Genomic DNA, 24,705 nt, shown 5'->3' on the forward strand with positions numbered 1-24,705 from the left:
CAGTGTGTACCTCAGTCATTGTGTACCTCAGTCAGTGTGTACCTCAGTCAGTGTGCCTCAGTCAGTGTGTACCTCAGTCAGTGTGTACCTCAGTCATTGTGTACCTCAGTCAGTGTGTACCTCAGTCAGTGTGTACCTCAGTCAGTGTGTACCTCAGTCATTGTGTACCTCAGTCAGTGTGTACCTCAGTCATTGTGTACCTCAGTCAGTGTGTACCTCAGTCATTGTGTACCTCAGTCAGTGTGTAACTTAGTCATTGTGCAGCTCAATGAGTGAGTATCTCAGTCATGATGTAGCTCAGGGTGTATGTCGGTCAGTGTGTGCGTTGGTCAGTGTGTACTCGGGATTGTGGAGCGAGGGTTTACCTGGAGCAGGTGGTCCCTGGCTGCCCTCAGGGAGGTGATGGTGGCTGTGAGGAGGGGCCGGTCAGGGTGCTCGGGTGGGGTGTGGAGTCGCAGCCCGTACAGCAGTGTCAGGTATTCCCCCAACCTCACCCCGGGGCACAGCAACAGGTCCTGTAGCCTGAGGAGCACAGGATAGTCATCCCCCCCACAGCCCAGCCCCCCACAGCCCAGCCCCGCAAAGCCCAGCCCGCCCATAGCCCCCCCACAGCCCAGCCCGCCATAGCCCCCCCACAGCCCAGCCCCCCATAGCCCCCCCCACAGCCCAGCCTCCCCATAGCCCCCCACAGCCCAGCCCCCCATAGCCCCCCCACAGCCCAGCCCCCCACAGCCCAGCCCCCCACAGCCCCGCCACAGCCCAGCCCCCCATAGCCTCCCCACAGCCCAGCCCCCCACAGTCCCCACAGCCCAGCCCCCCACAGCCCAGTCCCCCACAGCCCAGCCCCCCATAGCCCCCCACAGCCCCCCCATAGCCCAGCCCACACAGCCCACACACAGCCCAGCCCCCCACAGCCCAGCCCCCCATAGCCCCCTCACAGCCCAGCCCCATAGCCCCCCACAGCCCAGCCCCCCATAGCCCCCCCACAGCCCAGCCCCCCATAGCCCCCCCACAGCCCAGCCCCCCATAGCCCCACCACAGCCCCCCATAGCCCAGCACCACACAGCACACACACAGCCCAGCCCCCACAGCCCAGCACCCCATAGCCCTCCCACAGCCCAGCCTCCCACAGCCCAGCCCCCCATAGCCCCCCCACAGCCCAGCCCCCCACAGCCAAGCCCCCCACAGCCCAGCCCCCCTTAGCCCCCCACAGCCCAGCCACCCCACAGCACAGCCCCCCATAGCCCAGCACCCCCACAGCCCAGCTCCCCATAGCCCAGCCCCCCATAGCCCCCCCACAGCCCAGCACCCCTAGCCCCCCCACAGCCCAGCCCCCCAGAGCCCCCCCACAGCCCAGCCCCCCACAGCCCAGCCCCCCATAGCCCCCCCACAGCCCAGCCCCCCCACAGCCCAGCCCCCACAGCCCCCCACAGCCCAGCCCCCCCACAGCCCAGCCCCCCACAGTCCCAGCACCCCATAGCCCCCCCACAGCCCAGCCCCCCACAGCCCAGCCCCGCACAGCCCAGCCCCTCAAAGCCCAGCCCCCACCGCCCAGCCCCCATAGCCCCCCCACAGCCCAGACCCCCACAGCCCAGCCCCCCCACAGCCCAGCCCTCCATAGATCCCCCACAGCCCAGACCCCCACAGCCCAGCCCCGCACAGCCCAGCCCCCCATAGCCCCCCACAGCCCAGCCCCCACAGTCCCCCACAGCCCAGCCCCCACAGCACAGCCCCCCACAGCACAGCCCCCACAGCACACTCTCAGCCCAGCCCCACAGAACACAGCCCCACAGCCCAGCCCCCCATAGCCCAGCACAGCATGCCATACAGCTCAGCCCACCATAGCCCAGCCCCACAGAGCACAGCCCCCCACAGCCCAGCCCCACACAGCACACCCACAGCCCAGCCCCACAGAGCACAGCCCCCCACAGCCCAGCCCCACACAGCACAGCCCCACAGAGCACAGCAGTCCACAGCCCAGACCCCACAGAACACAGCCCCCACAACCCAGCACAGCATCCCCCACATCCCAGCCCCCCAAAGCCCAGTCCCCCACAGATCACAGCCCCCCACAGCACAGCCCCACAGAGCACAGCACCCCACAGCCCAGACCCCTCAGCCCAGCCCCACAGCCCAGGACAGCATCCCCCACAGCCCAGCCACCCATAGCCCAGCCCCACAGAGCACAGCTCCCCAAGCCCGGCCCCACCACGGCCTCCCACAGCCCAGGACAACATCCCCCACAGCCCAGCCCCTCCAAAGCCCAGCCCCCCCACAGCTCAGCCCAGCTCCCCTCACAGCCCATCCCCACAGAGCATAGACCCCCACAGCCCAGTGCCCCACAGCCCAGCACCGCCCACAGCCCAGCACCACCCACAGCCGAGCCTCCCACAGCCCAGGACAACATCCCCCACAGCTCAGCACCCATAGCCCAGCCCCCCCACAGCCAACCCCCACAGCCCAACAACAACAACAAAATAATAATAATAATAATCCTTGCATTTGATGCAGCGCCTTATCACACCGTCGAGATGTCTCAAAGCGCTTCATAGGATATACTGTATTGACAGCACAGAATTAACTATATTTTGTGGGCAAAATGTGGCAGCCAATTGTGCACAGCAGTGTCCCACAAACAGTCATGGATTGAGTGACCAAATTATTATTTTTCAAGGGATTATTACCCCCTGAAAGTGATCCGCCAATCGACTAACAACCGGGTTCCTCCTCACTGCTGGTAAAGAGAGGCGTGTGGAGTAAGGAAACCCATGTCCTCTCACCTCTGAGGCGAGTGCTCCAACAACTAAGTTACAGGACTTCACAAATTGCATTTATATAGCGCCTTTCACATTGGGAGGACGTACCAAGGCGCTGGGGGTTGGGATCAGGAGGGGAGAAGGACAAGGAGAGTAGAGGGGTAGGAGGGTGGCTGAAGGCACGGTCAAAGAGGAGGATCTTGAAGGAGGCAAGGGAGAGGGCGAGGTGGAGGGGCTCCGGGATGGAGTTCCATAAGGTGGGGCTGGAGTGGCTGAAGGCCCAATAGACAATGGTGGAGCGGACAGGGTGTGGGTGAGTGTGGGTCATTCTCCCCACAGCTCAGCAGGAGTCAGCCCCTGCCAAGGGAGAGGTAGTGGCACCTCAGAGTCCCTGTCACCGCACTCCCATCCCGACGTCCCAGGAAGGCCCGGAAGTTGGGAAATACATCGCGACACTGAAAGAGAAGAGGAGAGACAGTCAGTCATGAGATCTCCCTCTGCCAACTCTCAGTGCGGATATGAAAACATTGTGGATAACAGGTCATGAAACAAAATTGCCAGAAACGTCCACCTTAATTACTGCACAAGTGCAGATACTGTGCGAGGATACATGGAGTGCGGATACACATCAGGATCAGGAATAGTTGAAGCATGTGGCTGGAGCCCTCTAGTGTCTATAATAAATAATCCTTGCATTTAATACAGCATCTTATCTCAAAGCGCTTTACAGAACACACTGCAAAGACTGTATTTTGTGGGCGAAAAGTGGCAGCCAATTGCGCACAGCAGCGTCTGTCCCACCGACAGTCGTAAAGTGAGTGACCAACTTATTATTACTGTTTGGTTTTGTTTTAAAGGGATTATTAACTTTGGAAAAACGATCTGTCGATTAACCAACAACTGGGTTACTGCTTAATGCTGAGTATACCGAGGTGTGTGGAGTGTGTGGGAGGAAACTTGCCCACGTTCCACCCGGCCTGGGAATCAAACCGAGGTCACTTGCGAGACGAGTGCTCTAGCCACCCAGCTACAGGACACTAGTGACTGTCACTATCACGGGATAAGTTTCCTCAGATGGCCCCCACCCTCACCTTATCCACAGTTTTCAGCACCAGGCTGTAATTGTTGAAGAAATTGCTGTAGGTTTTCAGGCCAGAGCAGAACCTCACAAACACGTCACCCAGACCCTGTGCCGGCCCCCACTCCACAAGCCGAGCACTTACGTCAGCCAGAAACTGTCTGTAACAACAGCAACGACAATAATATAACAATAATATAATAATAATCACATCACCCAGACCCTGCCCTGCCCCACACTCCACAAACCAGGCACTCACATCAACCAGGAACTGTCTCGAAATATAATTTAATAATGTAATAATAATAATATAATAACATAAGAATAATAATCCTCACATCAACCAGAAACTGTCTGTAACAATATTATGATAACATATAATATAATAATTCAATAATATAATATATAATAATTTATAATAATTAATATAATAATCCGTGCATTTGATATAGTCCTTTCACATCTTCTATACATTTCAAAATGCTTCACAGAATATACTATCAATTTGTGGACAACACGCGGCAGCCAATTGTGCTCAGCCGTGTCCCACAAACAGTCATGGAGCCAATGACCAAATTTTATTTGGGGGATTGTTGGCCAGGACTCCCACCAGCTCTGCACTGCAGAGTCAGCTTAGACGATGTGATTCCACGTCTCGATGTGGGGCTTGAACCCACAACCTTCTGACTCAGAAGCGAGAGAGAGGGAGAGAGAGCACTATCACTGAGCCAGACTGACACATGACAGACTAACCCCCACCCCTGAGAAACAGCCACAGTCACCAAAATACCAATCCCCACCTCATCTCCACCAGGAAAGAGATTGAATGAAGTTCAGAGTGAGTTACAGGCTACAATCCAATCCAGGGGTTCGGGGGGTTATATAATAATAATAATCCTTGCATTTGATGAAGCTCCTTCGCACGTATTCAAGACGTCTCAAAGAGCTTCACAGGATACACTGTAAAGTGAATGGACTGTATATTTTGTAGGTGAAATACAGCAGCGAATTACACACAGCAGTGTCTGTCCCACAAACAGTCGTGGATTGAGAGATCAAATTATTATTGTTTGTTTTGGAATCCGCCAATCGACTAAGATTAGTCTCTGCCCGGGAATCGAACCCAGGTCCTCTCGCTAGTGAGGCGGTGCTCTAACCACTAAGGTGCAGGACCCCACGGTTAAATGTACAACTAACTGAGGCTGTGGCAGCTTCGCTTGCAACCAAAGGATCCAATATGGAATGTAGATTGGCACACAGTCAGACATTTCATCTTTATCTCATCTGAGAGGACTCCAGTGGGAGGATTCCAGTGGGAGGACTCCAGTGGGAGGACTCATGGAGTGGACTCCTGTGGGAGGACTCAGAGGGAGGACACCGGTGGGAGTACTCAGTTGGAGGACTCCTGTGGGAGGACTCCTGTGGTAGGACTCCTTTGGGCCATTCGGCCCCTCGAGCCTGTGCCCCACCATTTGATAAGATCATGGCTGATCTCCTGACCTGACTCTAATTACCCGCCCTCTCCCCATGTCCCCTAATCTCTCTGCTTTTTAAACGTCTGTCAGTCTCAGCCTTGAAGATGTTGAAGGACTGACATCTACAGCCTTCGGGGGGAGTGAATTCCATAAAGTCACTGCCCTCTGAGTGAAGAAATGTTTCCTCAACTCTGTTCTAAAAGGCTGACCCTTAAATTTCAGACTGTGACCCCTGGTTATAGATTCTCCCACCGGGGAAACAGACCCTCAGTGTCTACTTTATCAGCCCTTTAAGAATCTTATATGTTTCAATAAGATCCCCCCTAATTCTTCTATACTCTAGAGAATACAGCCCTCGTTTATTCAGCCTATCTCAGTGGGAGGACTCAGTGGGAGGACTCCTGTGGGAGGACTCCTGTGGGGGGACTCGGTGGGAGAACTTGGTGGGAGAGGACTCAGTGGGAGGACTCCTGTGGGAGGACTCCTGTGGGGGGACTCGGTGGGAGGACTCAGTGGAGAGGACTCAGTGGGAGGACTCGGTGTGAGGACTCGGTGGGAGGACTCGGTGTGTGGGAGGACTCGGTGGGTGGGAGGACTCGATGGGTGGGAGGACTCGATGGGAGAGGACTCGGTGGGGGAGGACTCAGTGTGAGGACTCGGTGGGAGGACTCGGTGGGAGGACTCGGTGGGAGAGGACTCAGTGGGAGAAGACTCAGTGGGAGGACTCGGTGTGAGGACTCAGTGGAGAGGACTCAGTGGGAGGACTCGGTGTGAGGACTCAGTGGAGAGGACTCGGTGGGAGGACTCAGTGGGAGAGGACTCAGTGGGAGAAGACTCAGTGGGAGAGGACTCAGTGGAGAGGACTCAGTGGGAGAGGACTCAGTGGGAGGACTCGGTGTGAGGACTCAGTGGAGAGGACTCGGTGGGAGGACTCGGTGGGAGGACTCGGTGGTTTAAAATTGTAATGTTGTTGCTGTTGCCGCGGCTGAGCTCCGTCTGTTCTCTTTATTTCGTTCCCGCCACTTGGCTACACGCGTGTTCTGTGCCGCACAATGCCACAGCGCCACTTTGACACGGTGGCCACCAGGTGTAACTGCAGCGAAAAAACAAACCTGAAAATAACTCACGAATGATGGGAGATACCCGAAAAGAAATATGCCCATGTCACTCCCATTTACAAGACCTTTACGGTCAGTTATAAATCCTACGTCTCTACGTCAATCTGTTATTGAGATCCTTCTTGAAGCGCAGACAGACATTGTCGTTTTAACAACAACAACAACAACAAGATTCCATTTATAAAGCGCCTTTCACGTCAGGAGGACGTCCCAAGGCGCTGCACAGTTGGGTCATGACCCGAGCAGGGGGGAAATGGTCAGGGTGAGGGGAGGGGAGGGAGCGAGGAGGGGGGAAATGGTCAGGGTGAGGGGAGGGATGGGAGGGAGCGAGGAGGGGGAAGAGAGTCGAGAGGGGAGCTGAAGGCTCGGCTTCTTAAAGCCGAAAATACTTAAAGGCTTTTAACAGTATAAAAGGAAGATATATAGTTATAGGCCGTGAGGTTACAGTGAGGAGACGGTGAGACATTAACCTGTTGAGGGTCAGGATAGTGAGAGTGTCTGAGAAGATGGTGTGGATGTTGGTGGGGCTCAGGATGGCTCTGTTACTGCCCAGCGCAGCCTGTAGCGGCTCCCAGTACACGTCCTTCACCATTGCCATCGTCCTGACATACACCCTCTCGCTGGCCACGATCTCCCGGGCAATCTGTGTCCTTCTGTCCAGTGCCTCCCCACCAGCCCATCCCTCCTGCCAACCACACAGGCAACACACAGCATTCAGCACACTACAGGCACAGGAGTTTGATCCACAGAGGGACTACAGGCAGAGAGGGACTACAGGCGGAGAGGGACTACAGGCAGAGAGGGACTACAGGCCGAGAGGGACTACAGGCAGAGAGGGACTACAGGCCGAGAGGGACTACAGGCGGAGAGGGACTACAGGCGGAGAGGGACTACAGGCGGGGAGGGACTACAGGCGGAGAGGGACTACAGGCGGAGTGGGATTACAGGAGGAGCAGGATTATAGGCAGAGAGGGATTATGGGTGAAGGATTACAGGCGGAGAGGGATTATGGGTGAAGGATTACAGGCGGAGAGGGATTATGGTTGAAGGATTACAGGCGGAGAGGGATTATGGTTGAAGGATTACAGGCGGAGAGGGATTAGCAGTGGAGAGATATAAGAAGCGAATGTGAGACAACAACAACAACAAGATTCCATTTATAGAGCGCCTTTCACGTCAGGAGGACGTCCCAAGGGACTGTACAGTTGGGTCAGAACCCGAGCATTGGGGAAATGGTCAGGGTGAGGGGAGGGGAGGGAGGGAGCGAGAGGGGGGAAATGGTCAGGGTGAGGGGAGGGGAGGGAGGGAGCGAGGAGGGGGGAAATGGTCAGGGTGAGGGGAGGGAGGGAGGGGGCGAGGAGGGGGGAAATGGTCAGGGTGAGGGGAGGGGAGGGAGGGAGCGAGGAGGGGGGAGATGGTCAGGGTGAGGGGGAGGGGAGGGAGGGAGCGAGGAGGGGGGAAATGGTCAGGGTGAGGGGAGGGGAGGGAGGGAGCGAGAAGGGGGGAAATGGTCAGGGTGAGGGGAGGGGAGGGAGGGAGTGAGGAGGGGGGAATGGTCAGGGTGAGGGGAGGGGAGGGAGGGAGCGAGGAGGGGGAAATGGTCAGGGGGAGGGGAGGGGAGGGAGGGAGCGAGGAGGGGGGAAATGGTCAGGGTGAGGGGAGGGGAGGGAGGGAGCGAGGAGGGGGGAAATGGTCAGGGTGAGGGGAGGGAGGGGAGGGAGGGAGCGAGGAGGGGGGAAATGGTCAGGGTGAGGGGAGGGGAGGGAGGGAGGGAGGGGAGGGAGGGAGCGAGGAGAGGGGAAATGGTCAGGGTGAGGGGAGGGAGGGAGCGAGGAGGGGGAAATGGTCAGGGTGAGGGGAGGGGAGGGAGGGGAGGGAGGGAGGGAGCGAGGAGGGGGAAATGGTCAGGGGGAGGGGAGGGGAGGGAGGGAGCGAGGAGGGGGGAAATGGTCAGGGTGAGGGGAGGGGAGGGAGGGAGCGAGGAGGGGGGAAATGGTCAGGGTGAGGGGAGGGGAGGGAGGGAGCGAGGAGGGGGGAAATGGTCAGGGTGAGGGGAGGGGAGGGAGGGGAGGGAGGGAGCGAGGAGGGGGGAAATGGTCAGGGTGAGGGGAGGGAGGGAGGGAGCGAGGAGGGGGGAAATGGTCAGGGTGAGGGGAGGGGAGGGAGGGGAGGGAGGGAGGGAGCGAGGAGGGGGTAGAGAGTCGACAGTCAAAAAGGGATGACAATCAGAGAGAGATTGTAACTGTCGACATAACAGGAAGAGGGATGAGGTGCACACCCTCTCCTCGGGCGGCAGCCTCGGGGTTCACCTGTCCACACAGAGAGGGAAACCTCATGTCTGCAGCTCCGACAAACTTCGGGTCCTCATCCAGACTCAATGCCTCCATCACCAGCCGCCCTGTGGGGACCACAGCGACACAGGGTCAATATACAGCATTAATACTCACACCCTGAGAATCCACCGTGTTAATACTAGTACTCACACAGCACCCTGTTAATACTCACACACATACACACACACAGCACCCTGTTAATACTCACACACATACACACACACAGCACCCTGTTAATACTCACACACATACACACACACAGCACCCTGTTAATACTCACACACACACAGCACCCTGTTAATACTCACACACATACACACACAGCATCGTGTTAATACTCACACACATACACACACACAGCACCCTGTTAATACTCACACACATACACACACACAGCACCGTGTTAATACTCACACACATACACACACACAGCACCCTGTTAATACTCACACACATACACACACAGCATCGTGTTAATACTCACACACATACACACACACAGCATCGTGTTAATACTCACACACATACACACACACAGCACCGTGTTAATACTCACACACATACACACACACAGCAACCTGTTAATACTCACACACATACACTCACACAGCAACCTGTTAATACTCACACACATACACACACACAGCACCGTGTTAATACTCACACACATACACACACACAGCACCGTGTTAATACTCACACACATACACACACACAGCACCCTGTTAATACTCACACACATACACACACACAGCACCGTGTTAATACTCACACACATACACACACACAGCACCGTGTTAATACTCACACACATACACACACACAGCACCCTGTTAATACTCACACACACACAGCACCGTGTTAATACTCACACACATAAACACACACAGCACCCTGTTAATACTCACACATATACACACACACAGCACTGTGTTAATACTCACACATACACACACACAGCACCGTGTTAATACTCACACACATAAACACACACAGCACCCTGTTAATACTCACACATATACACACACACAGCACTGTGTTAATACTCACACATATACACACACACAGCACTGTGTTAATACTCACACATACACACACACAGCATCGTGTTAATACTCACACACATACACACACACAGCACCCTGTTAATACTCACACACAAACACACACACAGCACCATGTTAATACTCACACACAAACACACACACAGCACCCTGTTAATACTCACACATATACACACACACAGCACTGTGTTAATACTCACACATACACACACAGCACCGTGTTAATACTCACACACATACACACAGCACCGTGTTAATACTCACACGCATACACACACACAGCAACCTGTTAATACTCACACACATAAACACACACAGCACCCTGTTAATACTCACACATATACACACACACAGCACCCTGTTAATACTCACACATATACACACACACAGCACCGTGTTAATACTCACACGCACAGTGCCTGTTAATATTCTCACACGCACAGCATTGTTAATTCACACATAGCATTGTCAATACTCATACACATACATAGTGTCCTGTTAATACTCGCGCATACATCTCTATTAATACTCTCACACACATTTCTGTTAATACTCTCACTAATAACTGGAGTAATATTAACACTGTCTCCCACGGAGCATTCTCTATTAACAATAACCCACTGATCTCTATGTTAATGCCAAGTGATAGTTTGTCCTCACCGGCCAGGCGTGGCCGCAGTTCTCTGCGGATTTGGTTGAGGTAGGGGGCAGCGAGGACACGGACATCTCTCAGCACCTCCTCCAGCGTCTGTGCCGCCCGACTCCACACCTCCAGCTCCGGCTCCAGGAAGTAGAGGCGCCCGGGAGAGCTCCCCTCCCCCGGACACAGCCACTCGCTCAGGACTGGGGGCAAGAGACACGAGACATGGTCCCCGCAGATCAGATCCTCTCCCACACCAGCCTCCCCAAGCCCACCACACACTCCCCCTCCCCATAATAATAATAATCCTTGCATTTGACATAGCGTCTCATCAAGTCATTGAGACGTCTCAAAGCCCTTCACAGAAAATACTGTAAAATGAATTGACTGTATATTTTGTTGGCGAAATGTGACAGAAAATTGTGAACAGAAACACAAACAGTTATGGATTAAGAGACCAATTTTTTAGGGAGAGGGATTAATACCCTCGGAAAGCGATTCACCCATCGACTAACAACTGGGTTCCTACTTACTGTTGGGTAAACAGAGATGTGTGGCGTTGCCTAAGGTTTTGCGCTGCCTGGGAATGAAGCGCAGGTCCCTCACTTGCGAGGCGAGTGCACTAACCAATACACTACAGGACTCCAAATAATTTAGCTGTGGCGAGAGTTGTCACACTGAACAAGTTATAACCTTTCACCATATCGGCTATGAGCCCCACCTCACTCCCACAGACACTCACTGTGCTGGTAAGAGCCGGTTGCTGTCCCTGTAGGCGCGTTCTGCACCAGGCCGGTCAAAGAGGACAGTGCGGACAGAAGCTCCATCCCGGCCTCTGGAAAACAGTCCATCAATCATTCCAACAATCCATTTCCCCTGGGAACATGATGGGAATATTCCCAGGGCCAGGGGAACTCCCTCAAGCCTGGCAAAGTCGCGGGAATCCTCGCCTTGGTAACATCCCAGAAATCTCATCACCCCAGATCCCAGGATTCCCTTCATCCCAGATCCCGGGATCTCTGTCTCATTGGGAAGACACACCTGAGGCCGCCAGAGGAACAAAGATGTCAACACGGCCTCCAGCCTCCACACAGCCACCCAGCTTCTCCCAGAATTCCCGGATCTCTGGCTCTGGAAGGTTCCTTGCACTGACTTTGCAACCTGGAAACCGCAAGGGGAGAAACCTCTGATCACGGCCCTCACATCCTGAATCGAAGCAGGAATAATCAGTCCCTACACTTTACAGTATATTCTGTGATGCGCTTTGAGACGGATTTGGAAACCCATCGCTGTGCTTAAAAGTCTCCAAACCAAACTGAGAATTCCATGTATTCCATGTATCCCACCTACACATGGAAATCCCAGAGATAGATTGTTGGAATAGAATGCGCTCTCTCTTCCTGGAGGGACACATCCTGCTTACCGAATTCCAGAGACTATTAGGCGTAGGTTGGCAAGAGCCAAGGCTGAAGGACTTCAGAGTGTGGGTTGAGGTAACTGCTGGAGTCTAACCAGATAAAGCCGTGTAGCTTGCCATTGATATATATCGCTGTCTCGCAAGCTTTGCTGCTGCTTGTCCAGCAAGGACCACCCTACCTGTTAGGCCTTATCAACAACAACAACAAATTAGATGTTGATAGTGCCTTTCAAGTCAGGAGGCGGGACTGTGCTGCCATCAACAGTGCCCTTGAACACTGTGGACCCTCCAGGCTCAGGAACCGAAGTGGAGACCGTCACAGAGGACTCTCTGGATTCCAACATTCCGTTGCCAAACATGTCACCTTGACGCCAGTTCAGCTCTGAGGAGACACTGCTTCCCTCCCCTCAAGGAGGATAGTCACTAGTTGGTTGTTTGACAACTGCCAATCGACTAACAACCGGTTTCCTACTTACTGCTCGGGAGGCAGAGGCGAGTAGAGTCAGGAAACGTGCTTAAAATTTCCCTCTGCCCAGGAATCAAACCCAGGTCCTCTCGCTTGCGAGGCGCGAGCTCCAACGACTATACTGAAGGAGTCCACATCAATTGGCTTTTCCTGACTGTTAGTTACGTACCTCGGAGCAGGCAGAGCTGGGTGGGGTCTCCCTCGGTGAGGATGGCGATGGTCTGGGCAGTGTGGCCCTGCAGGGCTCGCTCCAAACACAGCAGCACAGCCGTCAGCGTACAGCTGTCCTCATACACCACAGGTACCACACCTGGTCTCACACACTCCAGCACTGTCTGAGAGGAGACACACACACACACTCCAGCACTGTCTGAGAGGAGACACACACACACTCCAGCACTGTCTGAGAGGAGACACACACACACACACACACACTAACACATGTGCCCCACATACCCCACACCCACCCACGCACACACACTAATACGCACACAGTCCCAGTGTGTGATCTGATGAAACGGTACCTCCCAGGCTGGTATCCGGGATGATATCAGGACCAGACGGGGATGTGGGGAGCTGAGCAGTGTTGCCGTGGTGACGGTGTGGGGGGGCAGATGGTAAGGGCTCCCCCCACACAGGTTCTTTCTGATATCAATAAACACAGGACACCAGTCAAACCCTCACTGAGCCCATAATTACTGACACATCAACACCGACCAGTAATAATGAGATTGAATAATAACAATATTCCTTACAGTTGATATCCCCATCCTCGCCTGGTTCCACTGGCTCCCCAACACTCAGAGGATAACCTTCAAGTTCCTGGTCCTCACCTTCAAAGTCCTCTACGGCTTTGCTCCCACCTAACTTTGTGACCTCGCGCCCGACCAACCTGTCCACTCACTCCACTCAGCCGACTCTGGCCTGCTTCACGTCCCCCATCTTACCCATCCCACCATTGCCAGGCAAGCCTTCAACTGCTCTGCTCCCACCCTCTGGAACTCCATCCCACAGTCCCTCGGCCTCGCCCCCTCCCTTGCCTTCTTCAAGACCCTCCTCTTCGACCGTGCCTTCGGTCACCCTCCGCCCCTACCCTCCCCACCTTCCACCCCTCCTGATCCCAACCCCCAGCTCGGGTACAGATCCCTAAATGTCCAGCGTCTTGGGATGTCCTCCTGACATGAAAAACACTATACAAATGTGATTTGTGATTTTTGTTATCATGTCATTGAAAAGCTTTTTTGGAGCGATTATTACCCCTGGAAAAAGATCCACCAATTAACTAAGAACCAGATTCCTACTTACTGTTAGATAAACAGAGGAGTGCGAAGTAAGGAAACTTTTCTAAGGTTTCATCCTGCCTGGGAATTGAACCCGGGTCCTCTCGCTTGCGAGGTGAGTGCTGCTCTAACCACTATGCAACAGGACCATAATAATAAAAAAANTGAGACAGTGAAAGCAGATAGTGTCAGGTCATTCAAATACGAATTTGATGGATTTCTTGCTCTATCCAATAAGCTACAGGACTCCACCATCTCCCAATCCAACCCCTAACCTCACAACCAGGTTATAAGCAAAGGCTGTTGCTGGTATCACTTACCTGGTAAGCAGAGCTTTCAGGGGAGTCAGTTGAGGGTTTACGGGGGGTGAAGATTGATCCTGGATGGAGAGCAGCTGGGAGAGGGTCACATCAGAGAGGTCTTTCCCCTGTGAGGAAACCACACAAAACAAATACAGCTTAAATATAATCCAGTTCCAAGCACTTCCAAGCTAGTCCACGTCGGAGGTTAGACGCCACACCAGCCCCCACCCTCCTATTCCCCTATTAATAAAAATAATCCTTGCACTTGATGCAGCACCTTATCATGTCTTCGAAGCGTATCAAAACACTTCACAGAACGTACTGTAAAGTGAATCGACTGTACATTTTCAGGGAGAAATACGGCAGCCAATTGCCCAAAGTCATTGAGTGACCACATTTTCTTATAAGGAATTATTACCCCAGGAAAGCAAACCGCCAATGGACAAACAACCGGGTTCCTCCTGACTGCTTGGTAATCAGAGGCGCGTGGAGTAAGCAAACTTGCCTACGGTTTTGTTCTGCCCGGGAATCAATCCCAGGTCCTCTGGCTTACCTTTGGTGTGAGTGTTGATGTGCTCTCGCGGCTCTGGGCCAGGCTGGTCATGGTGTCTGTGGTCTGATCTTTGGCACGGAGCAGACCAGGTGGCCAACTGGCGGACACCCAGGGCGGCCGTGTCTGCAGAGCTTTCCCTGAACACAGACACACACACGTGAGAAGGTGGGAGAGGAACATGCGCTTCACAAAGATAATAATAGTTGCCACACTTCAGAGTCTCTAAACTATTAAGAGTCCTGTGTGCAGTCAGACCCCGGTAGAATGTTCCAGAGTATTGTGTGGGCCCGTTCGCACCATGAACCCCTCCCACCTGCAGCCCATTTCCAGCTTCCTGTGCACTCAGGATGCACTAAGACTCACTCACTCGCTCTCTCTCTCTCTCTCTGGAGGGACGCACCCTGGTCACCAGGTTCCAGAGAGAGTATCACATAGGAACATAGGAACAGGAGGAGGCCATTCAGCCCCTCGAGCCTGCTCCGCCATTCTGCTTATCATGGCTGATCTGTATCTCAGCTCTATTCACACGCCTTTGCCCCATATTGCCTTGATACCTTGACTTGATAAATATTCAGATTACTCACAGGTTGGCGAGGGCTAAGGCTTGGGTGTTGGGTTGGGGGAACCCGAGGGTGTACGTTCAGGCGGGTGGGGTGCGGGGGAGATAATTACTGGTGTTTCACCAGCTGAAGCCGCAGAGCTTGCCATTGAGAGCATTGTCTCGGGGGGGGCAGCCAAGACTTAGTTAGGGCCCCGTACAGCTCAGCCGCCTCCTCACGAGGCACGTAATCCAGGCCACAGACACACGCCACGTAATGTCTCTTCCACGCCCCCTGCTCACTCTCTGGGGGATCATAGGGCAGGAACCAGCCTCGCAACACACACTTAGGCTTCCACAGGCTGTCCTGGGGGGAGAGAGAGAGAGGGTCAGTGATCAGTGAGGATGCTGCTCACCAAGCCAGTACATAGGGAAAGAGAGTCGGAGGAACAGAGAGAGGGAGGGATGGAGGGAGAGAGGGATGCAGGGAGAGAGAGGGGAGAGAGAGAGAGAGAGGGGGGGAGAGAGAGGGAGGAAGAGAGGGAGAGAAAGGGAGAAGAGGACAGAGAGAGAGAAGACAGGGTAAGGGTCAGTGATTAGTGAGCCACCAAGCCAATACACCTCGAGAGAGAGATAGCCAGAGGAACATGGAGGGAGGAAGGAGGGCAGGAGAGAGGGATAGAGAGCGTGAGGATCAGTCTTCAGTGAGGATCCTACTAATCCCCCCAATGCTCGGGTCCTGACCCAACTGTCCAGCGCGTTGGGACGTCCTCCCGACGTGAAAGGCGCTCTATAAATGGAATCTTGTTGTTGTTGTAATCAAACCAGTACACAGGGAGAGAGAGATTTGGAGGATTTTTTTCGGACAGCCAAGCGCTCCCAGCGGGACATTCCATATCCTGTTTATCCTGTGTGAAGAATATTCTGCTGACCTCCCCTCGTGCTCGTTTTTTTGACGTTCTTTGTGGAAGTGCTTTTTGCCCACAAAAGACCCAGTCACTACAGGTTACAGTATATTCTGTGAAGCGCTTTGAGATGTCTCAAAGACGCGATAAGGCGCTGTATGAAATGCAAGGATTATTGCTGTTAAGTGTAAGTTGTATTGTGTTGTATCTGAAGGTGAGTTGATGGATGGAGCGGAAGCAGTGACCTGCTCGGTCAGGCTCCTCCAGTGCCAGCTGACCCTGGCCGCAGTGCTCAGCTCCCGGGGACTCAGCCACCACAGCACCCGCAGCGACAGGCAACGTGGCAACACAGCAGTGAAATCCCCCGCCAGCACCGGCACTGTCTCTGCCAACCGGGCACGGGCAAACCTGCCGAGACACAACACGGTGAACAAACAAACAAACAAACACACTCAGGCACACACGTGTGCACTCGTGCCACAACAACACCAACAACGTTACATTTCTAAAGCGCCTTTCACGTTGGGAGGACGTCCCAAGACACTGGACAGTCAGGGGTCAGGGCCCGAGCGTGGGAGGCAGGACTGGGATGAGGGAGGGCAGAGAGGGTCGGAGGGCGGCTGAAGGCACGGACAAAAAGGAGGGTGTGGAGTCGTGCCTTGAAGGAGGCAAGAAAGGGAGCAACGCGAAGGGATTGTGGGATGGAGTTCCAAAGAGCGGAGGCAGAGACGCTGAAAGCCCGGCTGCTGATGGTAGGGGGAAACTCATGCACACATTCATTCACTCCATATACTCTTATTCAATGACTCAGACCCTCATGTACACATTCGCTTTGTACACACTCACACACGCACTCTCAAGCATGCACGCACACATCACTCACACACCCACACACTCATGTGTGCATGCTCTCACTCACTCATTCACTCACTCACTCACTCACTCACTCACTCACTCACTCACTCACTCACTCACTCTCTCACTCACATACACTGGCTCACACTTTCTCATTCACTCACTCACTCACTCACTCACTCACTCACTCTCTCACTCACTCACTCTCTCACTCTCTCACTCACTCACTCACTCACTCTCTCACTCACATACACTGGCTCACACTTTCTCATTCACTCACTCACGCACACATATATTCATTTTTATATAAATATATATATACATATGGCCAAACATCACACACTCACTCTCACAGAATCAGCACAACTACCTGACATTTGCATAAATAACAATAATTATCTTTACATTTGATGTTTGGAGCATAAAAGATCCGAATGCCTCAAACTCCCGGATTGTTAAGTGCTTTGAGACATCTTCCTGACGTGAAAGGTGCTGTGCAAATGTGAATTGTGTTGTATTGAACCTGCGGTGAGAGGGCAGATGGAGAGGGAGGGAGGGAGAGAGGGCAGAAGGAGAGGGAGGGAGGGAGGGAGAGAGGGCTGAAGGAGAGTGAGGGAGGGAGGGGAGAGAGGGCTGAAGGAGAGTGAGGGAGGGAGGGAGAGAGGGCTGAAGGAGAGTGAGGGAGGGAGGGAGAGAGGGCTGAAGGAGAGTGAGGGAGGGAGGGAGAGAGGGCTGAAGGAGAGTGAGGGAGGGAGGGAGACAGGGCTGAAGGAGAGGGAGGGAGGGAGGGAGAGAGGGCTGAAGGAGAGGGAGGCAGGTGAAGGCGGTTGTGTTGCTTGTTACAAAGGGAGCTCCTGTCAGCACTTACTGGAGCTGTGACTTGCTGCAGTGATGAAGGATGGTCTGTAGGAATCGCCGTCTCTGCTTGTCCGTCCAGAGGTCAAACCAGTGACCCACGAGGGTCATTCTCTCCTCAAACAGCTACATTGAGGAGCTTGTGTTACATCAACACACCAACAACAGCAGCAACTTGCATTTACACAGCGCCATTCATGCAGTATAGTGTCTTGAAGAACTGCACAGTGGTGGGGTCAGACACCGAGCGAGGGGGGGAGGGGAGGTGACCATAGACGTGGTGGAGGATGTAGATCTTCAGGTGGGGTTTAAAGATGGATTTGTTTGGTCAGACGAGTGTCTGACACATACGGAAACCCATCACCAGGCTTAAGAGAATCCAAACCAAACGGAGGATTCCACGCTTCCCACCTACACTTGGAAATCCCAGAGATAGATTGTTGCAGTGGAATGCGCACTCTCTCCCAGGAGGGATGCATCCCGTTTACCTAATTCCAGGGAGTATTAGGCGCAGGTTTCCTGGAGCCGAGGCTTAGGGACCCCAGAGTATGCATTTGGGGTAACAGCTGGAGTCTCACCAGCTAAAAACACAGCGTGCCATCGAGAGCGCTGTCTGTCAAACTTTCCTGCTGGTTGTCCAGCTGGAACTGCCCTACCCATTAGGCCTTGGCTTGCAGGGTTAACAGGAGCTGAGTGTGATGATCTCTGCCCCAGGGACTGGTCTGTTCCAGGTCCTGCCGATGATCCAGGGTGGCTGTGCTATCAGCAGGAGGGATAAAGAGAGGGCAAGGTGGAGGGTAAAAGCAGGGAGTTCCAGAGGGGAGCAAGCATTGGATTGAGCTGCTTTACCTGCTGGTTGGCAGTCCTATTAACCACCGGTGTCCACGCGCTGAATCTTGTTTGCCGGGTAATATCTGAGTTGCCGGTCGCTGGGAGATATTTCCCCCCGGAATGCTGAGGCCAGATACAGGTGTCTGTGCGGTGTGGGCCAAGTGCCAGGCTGGTGGGGTTCAGCGTTCCCACAAGACACAGTCTGGGGGTCACCAAGCCCTCCATCCCAACACACACAGGCCAACAGGAATCTGTCAGAAAGGCTGAGAGCCACAGTCACAGGCAGCACCTACACACGACAACAGCAATAATTATTCTGGAAAGTGCTTTGCGACGTCCTGTATCTCAGTGGTCACAGCACTCACTTCGCAAGTGAGAGGAACGGCGTTTAATTCCTGCACAGGATGAAACATTGGGAAAATGTCCGTATTCCTTGCAAGTCAGAGGCCTGGGTCTGATTCCTGGCAGGGCGAAACGTTGAGCAAGTTTCCTTGCTCCATACACCTCTGTTTAACGAGCAGTGAGTAGGAACCCGGTTGTTAGTCAATTGGCTGATGACTTTTGCGAAGATAATAATTCCTTTAAAAATAATCCATGACTATTTGTGCGCAATTGGCTGCCGCTTTGCTCCCACAAAATATACAGTCAATTCACTATAGAGTACATTCTGTGAAGTACTTTGAGACGACTCAATGACCTCCTACCTCGACCACGCTATCCTCCTCCACCGCTTGTCCTCCCACCTAAACCTTCAAGGCCCTGTCCTTGAGTGGTTTAGGTCGTACCTCTCCCACCGTCTTCACTTTGTCTCCACGAATGGTTTTTCCTCCACCCCCCGCACTGTCTCGTGCGGTGTCCCTCAAGGCTCTGTCCTCGGTCCCCTCCTCTTCACCCTCTATATGCTCCCCCTTCTTGACATCATCCGCAGACATGGGGTTAACTTCCACATGTATGCGGATGACACCCAACTCTACCTTTCCTCCTCTACCCTCAACTCCACGACCCCCGATGTCCTGACAGCTGTCTGTCCGACATCGAGTCCTGGACAAGAGACAACTTTCTTCAGCTCAACGTGCGCCAAACTGAGGCCCTCCTGATTGGCTCACGTCAGCGCCTCTGCACCTCAGGCGCTGACAGCATCAGCATCAAAGGCCGCACTCTCCAACTCTCAAAGCCATCAGGAACCTCGGGGTTCCCCTCGACCCTGAGCTGTCCTTTCTCCCTTATATCCACACCACAACTGGCACCGCCTTCCATCACCTCCGGAACATCGCCAGACTACGGCACTACCTCACCCCTCACGCGGCTGAAACTCTGTTCCACGCCTTTATCACCTCAAGGCTGGACTATGGGAACTCTCTCCTCGCCGGCCTTCCCGCCACCTCCCTCCACAAGCTGCAGGTCATTCAGAACTCTGCAGCTCGTGTACTGTCCCGCACCAGGCTTCGGGACCACATCACTCCCACCCTCGCTCGCCTCCACTGGCTCCCCATCCCCCAGAGGATCGATTTCAAGATCCTCATCCTTACCTACAAGGCCATTCACGGCCTTGCTCCCTCCTACCTCTCCGACCTACTATCTCCCTACCTACCTGCCCGTACCCTCCGTTCCTCTGGCTCCGGTCTGCTCCACATCCCCCGCCCCAACCGCCCTACCATCGGTGGCCGGGCCTTCAGCCTCTCAGCCCCGAGGCTCTGGAACTCCATCCCCCAGTGCCTTCGCCGCTTCCTCCCTTTCCTCCTTCAAGGCCGGTCTCAAAACCTTTCTCTTTGACCGTGCCTTCAGCTCCAGGGAGGGAGGGAGAGAGGGCTGAAGGAGAGTGAGGGAGGGAGGGAGACAGGGCTGAAGGAGAGGGAGGGAGGGAGAGGGGGCTGAAGGACAGGGAGGGAGGGAGAGAGGGCTGAAGGAGAGTGAGGGAGGGAGGGAGACAGGGCTGAAGGAGAGGGAGGGAGGGAGAGAGGGCTGAAGGAGAGGGAGGCAGGTGAAGGCGGTTGTGTTGCTTGTTACAAAGGGAGCTCCTGTCAGCACTTACTGGAGCTGTGACTTGCTGCAGTGATGAAGGATGGTCTGTAGGAATCGCCGTCTCTGCTTGTCCGTCCAGAGGTCAAACCAGTGACCCACGAGGGTCATTCTCTCCTCAAACAGCTACATTGAGGAGCTTGTGTTACATCAACACACCAACAACAGCAGCAACTTGCATTTACACAGCGCCATTCATGCAGTATAGTGTCTTGAAGAACTGCACAGTGGTGGGGTCAGACACCGAGCGAGGGGGGGAGGGGAGGTGACCATAGACGTGGTGGAGGATGTAGATCTTCAGGTGGGGTTTAAAGATGGATTTGTTTGGTCAGACGAGTGTCTGACACATACGGAAACCCATCACCAGGCTTAAGAGAATCCAAACCAAACGGAGGATTCCACGCTTCCCACCTACACTTGGAAATCCCAGAGATAGATTGTTGCAGTGGAATGCGCACTCTCTCCCAGGAGGGATGCATCCCGTTTACCTAATTCCAGGGAGTATTAGGCGCAGGTTTCCTGGAGCCGAGGCTTAGGGACCCCAGAGTATGCATTTGGGGTAACAGCTGGAGTCTCACCAGCTAAAAACACAGCGTGCCATCGAGAGCGCTGTCTGTCAAACTTTCCTGCTGGTTGTCCAGCTGGAACTGCCCTACCCATTAGGCCTTGGCTTGCAGGGTTAACAGGAGCTGAGTGTGATGATCTCTGCCCCAGGGACTGGTCTGTTCCAGGTCCTGCCGATGATCCAGGGTGGCTGTGCTATCAGCAGGAGGGATAAAGAGAGGGCAAGGTGGAGGGTAAAAGCAGGGAGTTCCAGAGGGGAGCAAGCATTGGATTGAGCTGCTTTACCTGCTGGTTGGCAGTCCTATTAACCACCGGTGTCCACGCGCTGAATCTTGTTTGCCGGGTAATATCTGAGTTGCCGGTCGCTGGGAGATATTTCCCCCCAGAATGCTGAGGCCAGATACAGGTGTCTGTGCGGTGTGGGCCAAGTGCCAGGCTGGTGGGGTTCAGCGTTCCCACAAGACACAGTCTGGGGGTCACCAAGCCCTCCATCCCAACACACACAGGCCAACAGGAATCTGTCAGAAAGGCTGAGAGCCACAGTCACAGGCAGCACCTACACACGACAACAGCAATAATTATTCTGGAAAGTGCTTTGCGACGTCCTGTATCTCAGTGGTCACAGCACTCACTTCGCAAGTGAGAGGAACGGCGTTTAATTCCTGCACAGGATGAAACATTGGGAAAATGTCCGTATTCCTTGCAAGTCAGAGGCCTGGGTCTGATTCCTGGCAGGGCGAAACGTTGAGCAAGTTTCCTTGCTCCATACACCTCTGTTTAACGAGCAGTGAGTAGGAACCCGGTTGTTAGTCAATTGGCTGATGACTTTTGCGAAGATAATAATTCCTTTAAAAATAATCCATGACTATTTGTGCGCAATTGGCTGCCGCTTTGCTCCCACAAAATATACAGTCAATTCACTATAGAGTACATTCTGTGAAGTACTTTGAGACGACTCAATGACCTCCTACCTCGACCACGCTATCCTCCTCCACCGCTTGTCCTCCCACCTCAACCTTCAAGGCACTGTCCTTGAATGGTTTAGCTCTTACCTTTCCCACCGTCTTCACTTCGTCTCAACGAATGGCTTCTCCTCCACCCCCCGTACTGTCTCATGTGGTGTCCCTCAGGGCTCTGTCCTCGGTCCCCTCCTTTTCACCCTCTACATGCTCCCCCTCGTGACATCATCCGCAAACATGGGGTTAACTTCCACATGTATGCGGATGACACCCAACTCTACCTTTCCTCCTCTACTCTCAACTCCACGACCACCGATGTCCTGACAGCTGCCTGTCCGACATCGAGTCCTGGACGAGAGACAACTTTCTTCAGCTCAACGTGCGAAAAACGAGGCCCTCCTGATTGGCTCACGTCAGCGCCTCCGCACCTCAGGCGCTGACAGCATCAGCATCCAAGGCTGCACTCTCCACCTCTCAAAGCCAGTCAGGAACCTCGGCGTTTTGTTCGACCCTGAGCTGTCCTTTCTCCCTCACATCCGCACCACAACTGGCACCGCCTTCCATCACCTCCGGAACATCGCCAGATTACGGCACTACCTCACCCCTCACGCTGCTGAAACCCTGGTTCACGCCTTTGTCACCTCAAGGCTGGACTATGGGAACTCTCTCCTCGCCGGCCTTCCCGCCACCTCCCTCCACAAGCTGCAGGTCATTCAGAACTCTGCAGCTCGTGTACTGTCCCGCACCAGGCTTCGGGACCACATCACTCCCACCCTCGCTCGCCTCCACTGGCTCCCCATCCCCCAGAGGATTGATTTCAAGATCCTCATCCTCACCTACAAGGCCATTCACGGCCTTGCTCCCTCCTACCTCTCCAACCTACTATCCCCCTACCTACCTGCCCGTACCCTCCGTTCCTCTGGCTCCGGTCTGCTCCACGTCCCCCGCCCCAACCGCCCGTACCATCGGTGGTCGGGCCTTCAGCCTCTCAGCCCCGAGGCTCTGGAACTCCATCCCCCAGTGCCTTCGCCTTGCTTCCTCCCTTTCCTCCTTCAAGGCCGGTCTCAAAACCTTTCTCTTTGACCGTGCCTTCAGCTCCCCTCTCGACTCTCTTCCCCCTCCTCGCTCCCTCTCTTCCCTCCCCTCACCCTGACCATTTCCCCCCAATGCTCGGGTCCCGACCCAACTGTCCATCGCCTTGGGACGTCCTCCCGACGTGAAAGGCGCTCTATAAATGGAATCCTGTTGTTGTTGTTGTTGTTGTGATAAGATGCTATAACAAATGCAATTGCTTATTATTAATAAAAGCGTTTCCGGGAAGCTGAGAAAATCCTGGGAGAAATGTGCCCAGTGAGAGGGTTTACATGAAACATGGCCTGAGTGGATAGACCTTACCTGCAGTGTCCCTGCTTTGAGCCTTGTCTCTGTTTAGTGCCCTGTATATAAATCCCATCTCCCAGGTAACCACAGACGCCAATGTAACCCGGAAGTTTCCCTTTAACACTAACATCACAACTTACACACCAACTTCCTGACTCTCCTCCCCCACAAGTCTGAGCTTGCACTGCTATAGGTCCTGTAGCATGAAAAGTGCTTCATAGCGACCGCTGGGATGTGGAGTTTGTTTGTAGGCAATTGATTCGCGTACATTAAGCGCTCCGGGACGCTATCCCGCGTGAAGTGCGCTATATAAATGCAAGTTGTTGTGTATTTACACGGCACCCTTCAGTGTCTGAGAGGTGGTTGAGTCCATCCTCCTTTCCTCCTTTCATCGCCTCCACACCTCAGAATCACCATTCATGGAGGGGCTTGAGCCACCAGGATGATGAGGGAATGGAGGGCTATGAGGAGCCACTCAGTAAATTGGGCATTTCACACTGGAAAAGAGAAGATTGAGAGGCCACATATTGCTGTCTTTAACATTCTAAAGGGGCAAATCAATATAGACCATTGGAGGCTGTTTCACTTTGTCCAGAATAGTAGAACCAGACGACATGGCCTGCGATTGAAGGGGATAAATTCAGAACAAATCTACACAAACAGTATTTCAGTGAGCGAATAGTGAACCTGTGGAACAGGCTCCCCAGGGAGACGGTTGAAGCAGAAAGTGTTGATTCTTTCAAACACAGGTTAGATATAAACAAAATGCAAAATCCTGCAGATGCTGGAAATCTGAAAACAAAAACAGAAGGTAACTGGGAACACTCAGCACCTGACGAAGGGTCATGGACCCAAAATGGTGACTCACGGATTAGATTTTGTTTTCTTTTAGGAAATAACATTATGGGATATACTACATATGGAGTTTGGGATAGATGTGCATGCGACCGCCAGGGAGGTCAAAGGTGAACTAGATGGATCTTGTTTTTTTTCGTCCAGCATTCCTTATGTTCTTATAAATGCACACTCCACCTCACTGAGTCAGTCAGGAACCTTGGGGTCTTGTTTCACCCTCAAGTGTCCTTTAAACCTCACATCCATGCCATGACTCGCTCTGCCTTCCCCCACCTCTGTAACATTGCCCGGCTCCACCACTGCCTCACCCCTCAGGCCACAGAAACCCTCATCTACGCTTTCATCTTGTCCAGGTTTGACTGCACTAACTCCCTGTTTGTTGGCCTTCCCAACTCTTCCCCCCACAAGCTGCAGATCATCCAGAACTCTGCAGCTCATGTCCTCTCCCACACCAGACTCCGT

General features: G+C 53.8%; 1 protein-coding gene across 1 annotated transcript in view; it reads right to left on the minus strand.

Annotated features, from left to right (window-relative positions):
• LOC103173034 (epithelial cell-transforming sequence 2 oncogene-like) overlaps positions 1–21,541 on the minus strand; it is a 29,332-nt gene extending 7,791 nt beyond the window's left edge. Inside the window, exons 1-16 of the mRNA XM_042332726.1 lie at positions 21,335–21,541; positions 20,499–20,611; positions 16,171–16,333; positions 15,155–15,387; positions 14,483–14,579; positions 13,948–14,054; positions 12,872–12,992; positions 12,517–12,682; positions 11,506–11,625; positions 11,207–11,299; positions 10,485–10,667; positions 8,737–8,846; positions 6,898–7,112; positions 3,848–3,995; positions 3,138–3,211; positions 366–600 (exon numbers count right to left, since the gene is read on the minus strand). Of these exons, the coding sequence (XP_042188660.1) occupies positions 366–600; positions 3,138–3,211; positions 3,848–3,995; positions 6,898–7,112; positions 8,737–8,846; positions 10,485–10,667; positions 11,207–11,299; positions 11,506–11,625; positions 12,517–12,682; positions 12,872–12,992; positions 13,948–14,054; positions 14,483–14,579; positions 15,155–15,387; positions 16,171–16,333; positions 20,499–20,611; positions 21,335–21,541 (2,385 nt within the window). The remainder of the gene's footprint in view (positions 1–365; positions 601–3,137; positions 3,212–3,847; positions 3,996–6,897; positions 7,113–8,736; positions 8,847–10,484; positions 10,668–11,206; positions 11,300–11,505; positions 11,626–12,516; positions 12,683–12,871; positions 12,993–13,947; positions 14,055–14,482; positions 14,580–15,154; positions 15,388–16,170; positions 16,334–20,498; positions 20,612–21,334) is intronic.
• Between the last annotated feature and the right edge of the window lie 3,164 nt (positions 21,542–24,705).

The sequence above is a fragment of the Callorhinchus milii genome, unplaced genomic scaffold (assembly GCF_018977255.1).
Source record: "Callorhinchus milii isolate IMCB2004 unplaced genomic scaffold, IMCB_Cmil_1.0 Scaffold3, whole genome shotgun sequence".
Lineage (NCBI taxonomy): Eukaryota > Metazoa > Chordata > Chondrichthyes > Chimaeriformes > Callorhinchidae > Callorhinchus > Callorhinchus milii.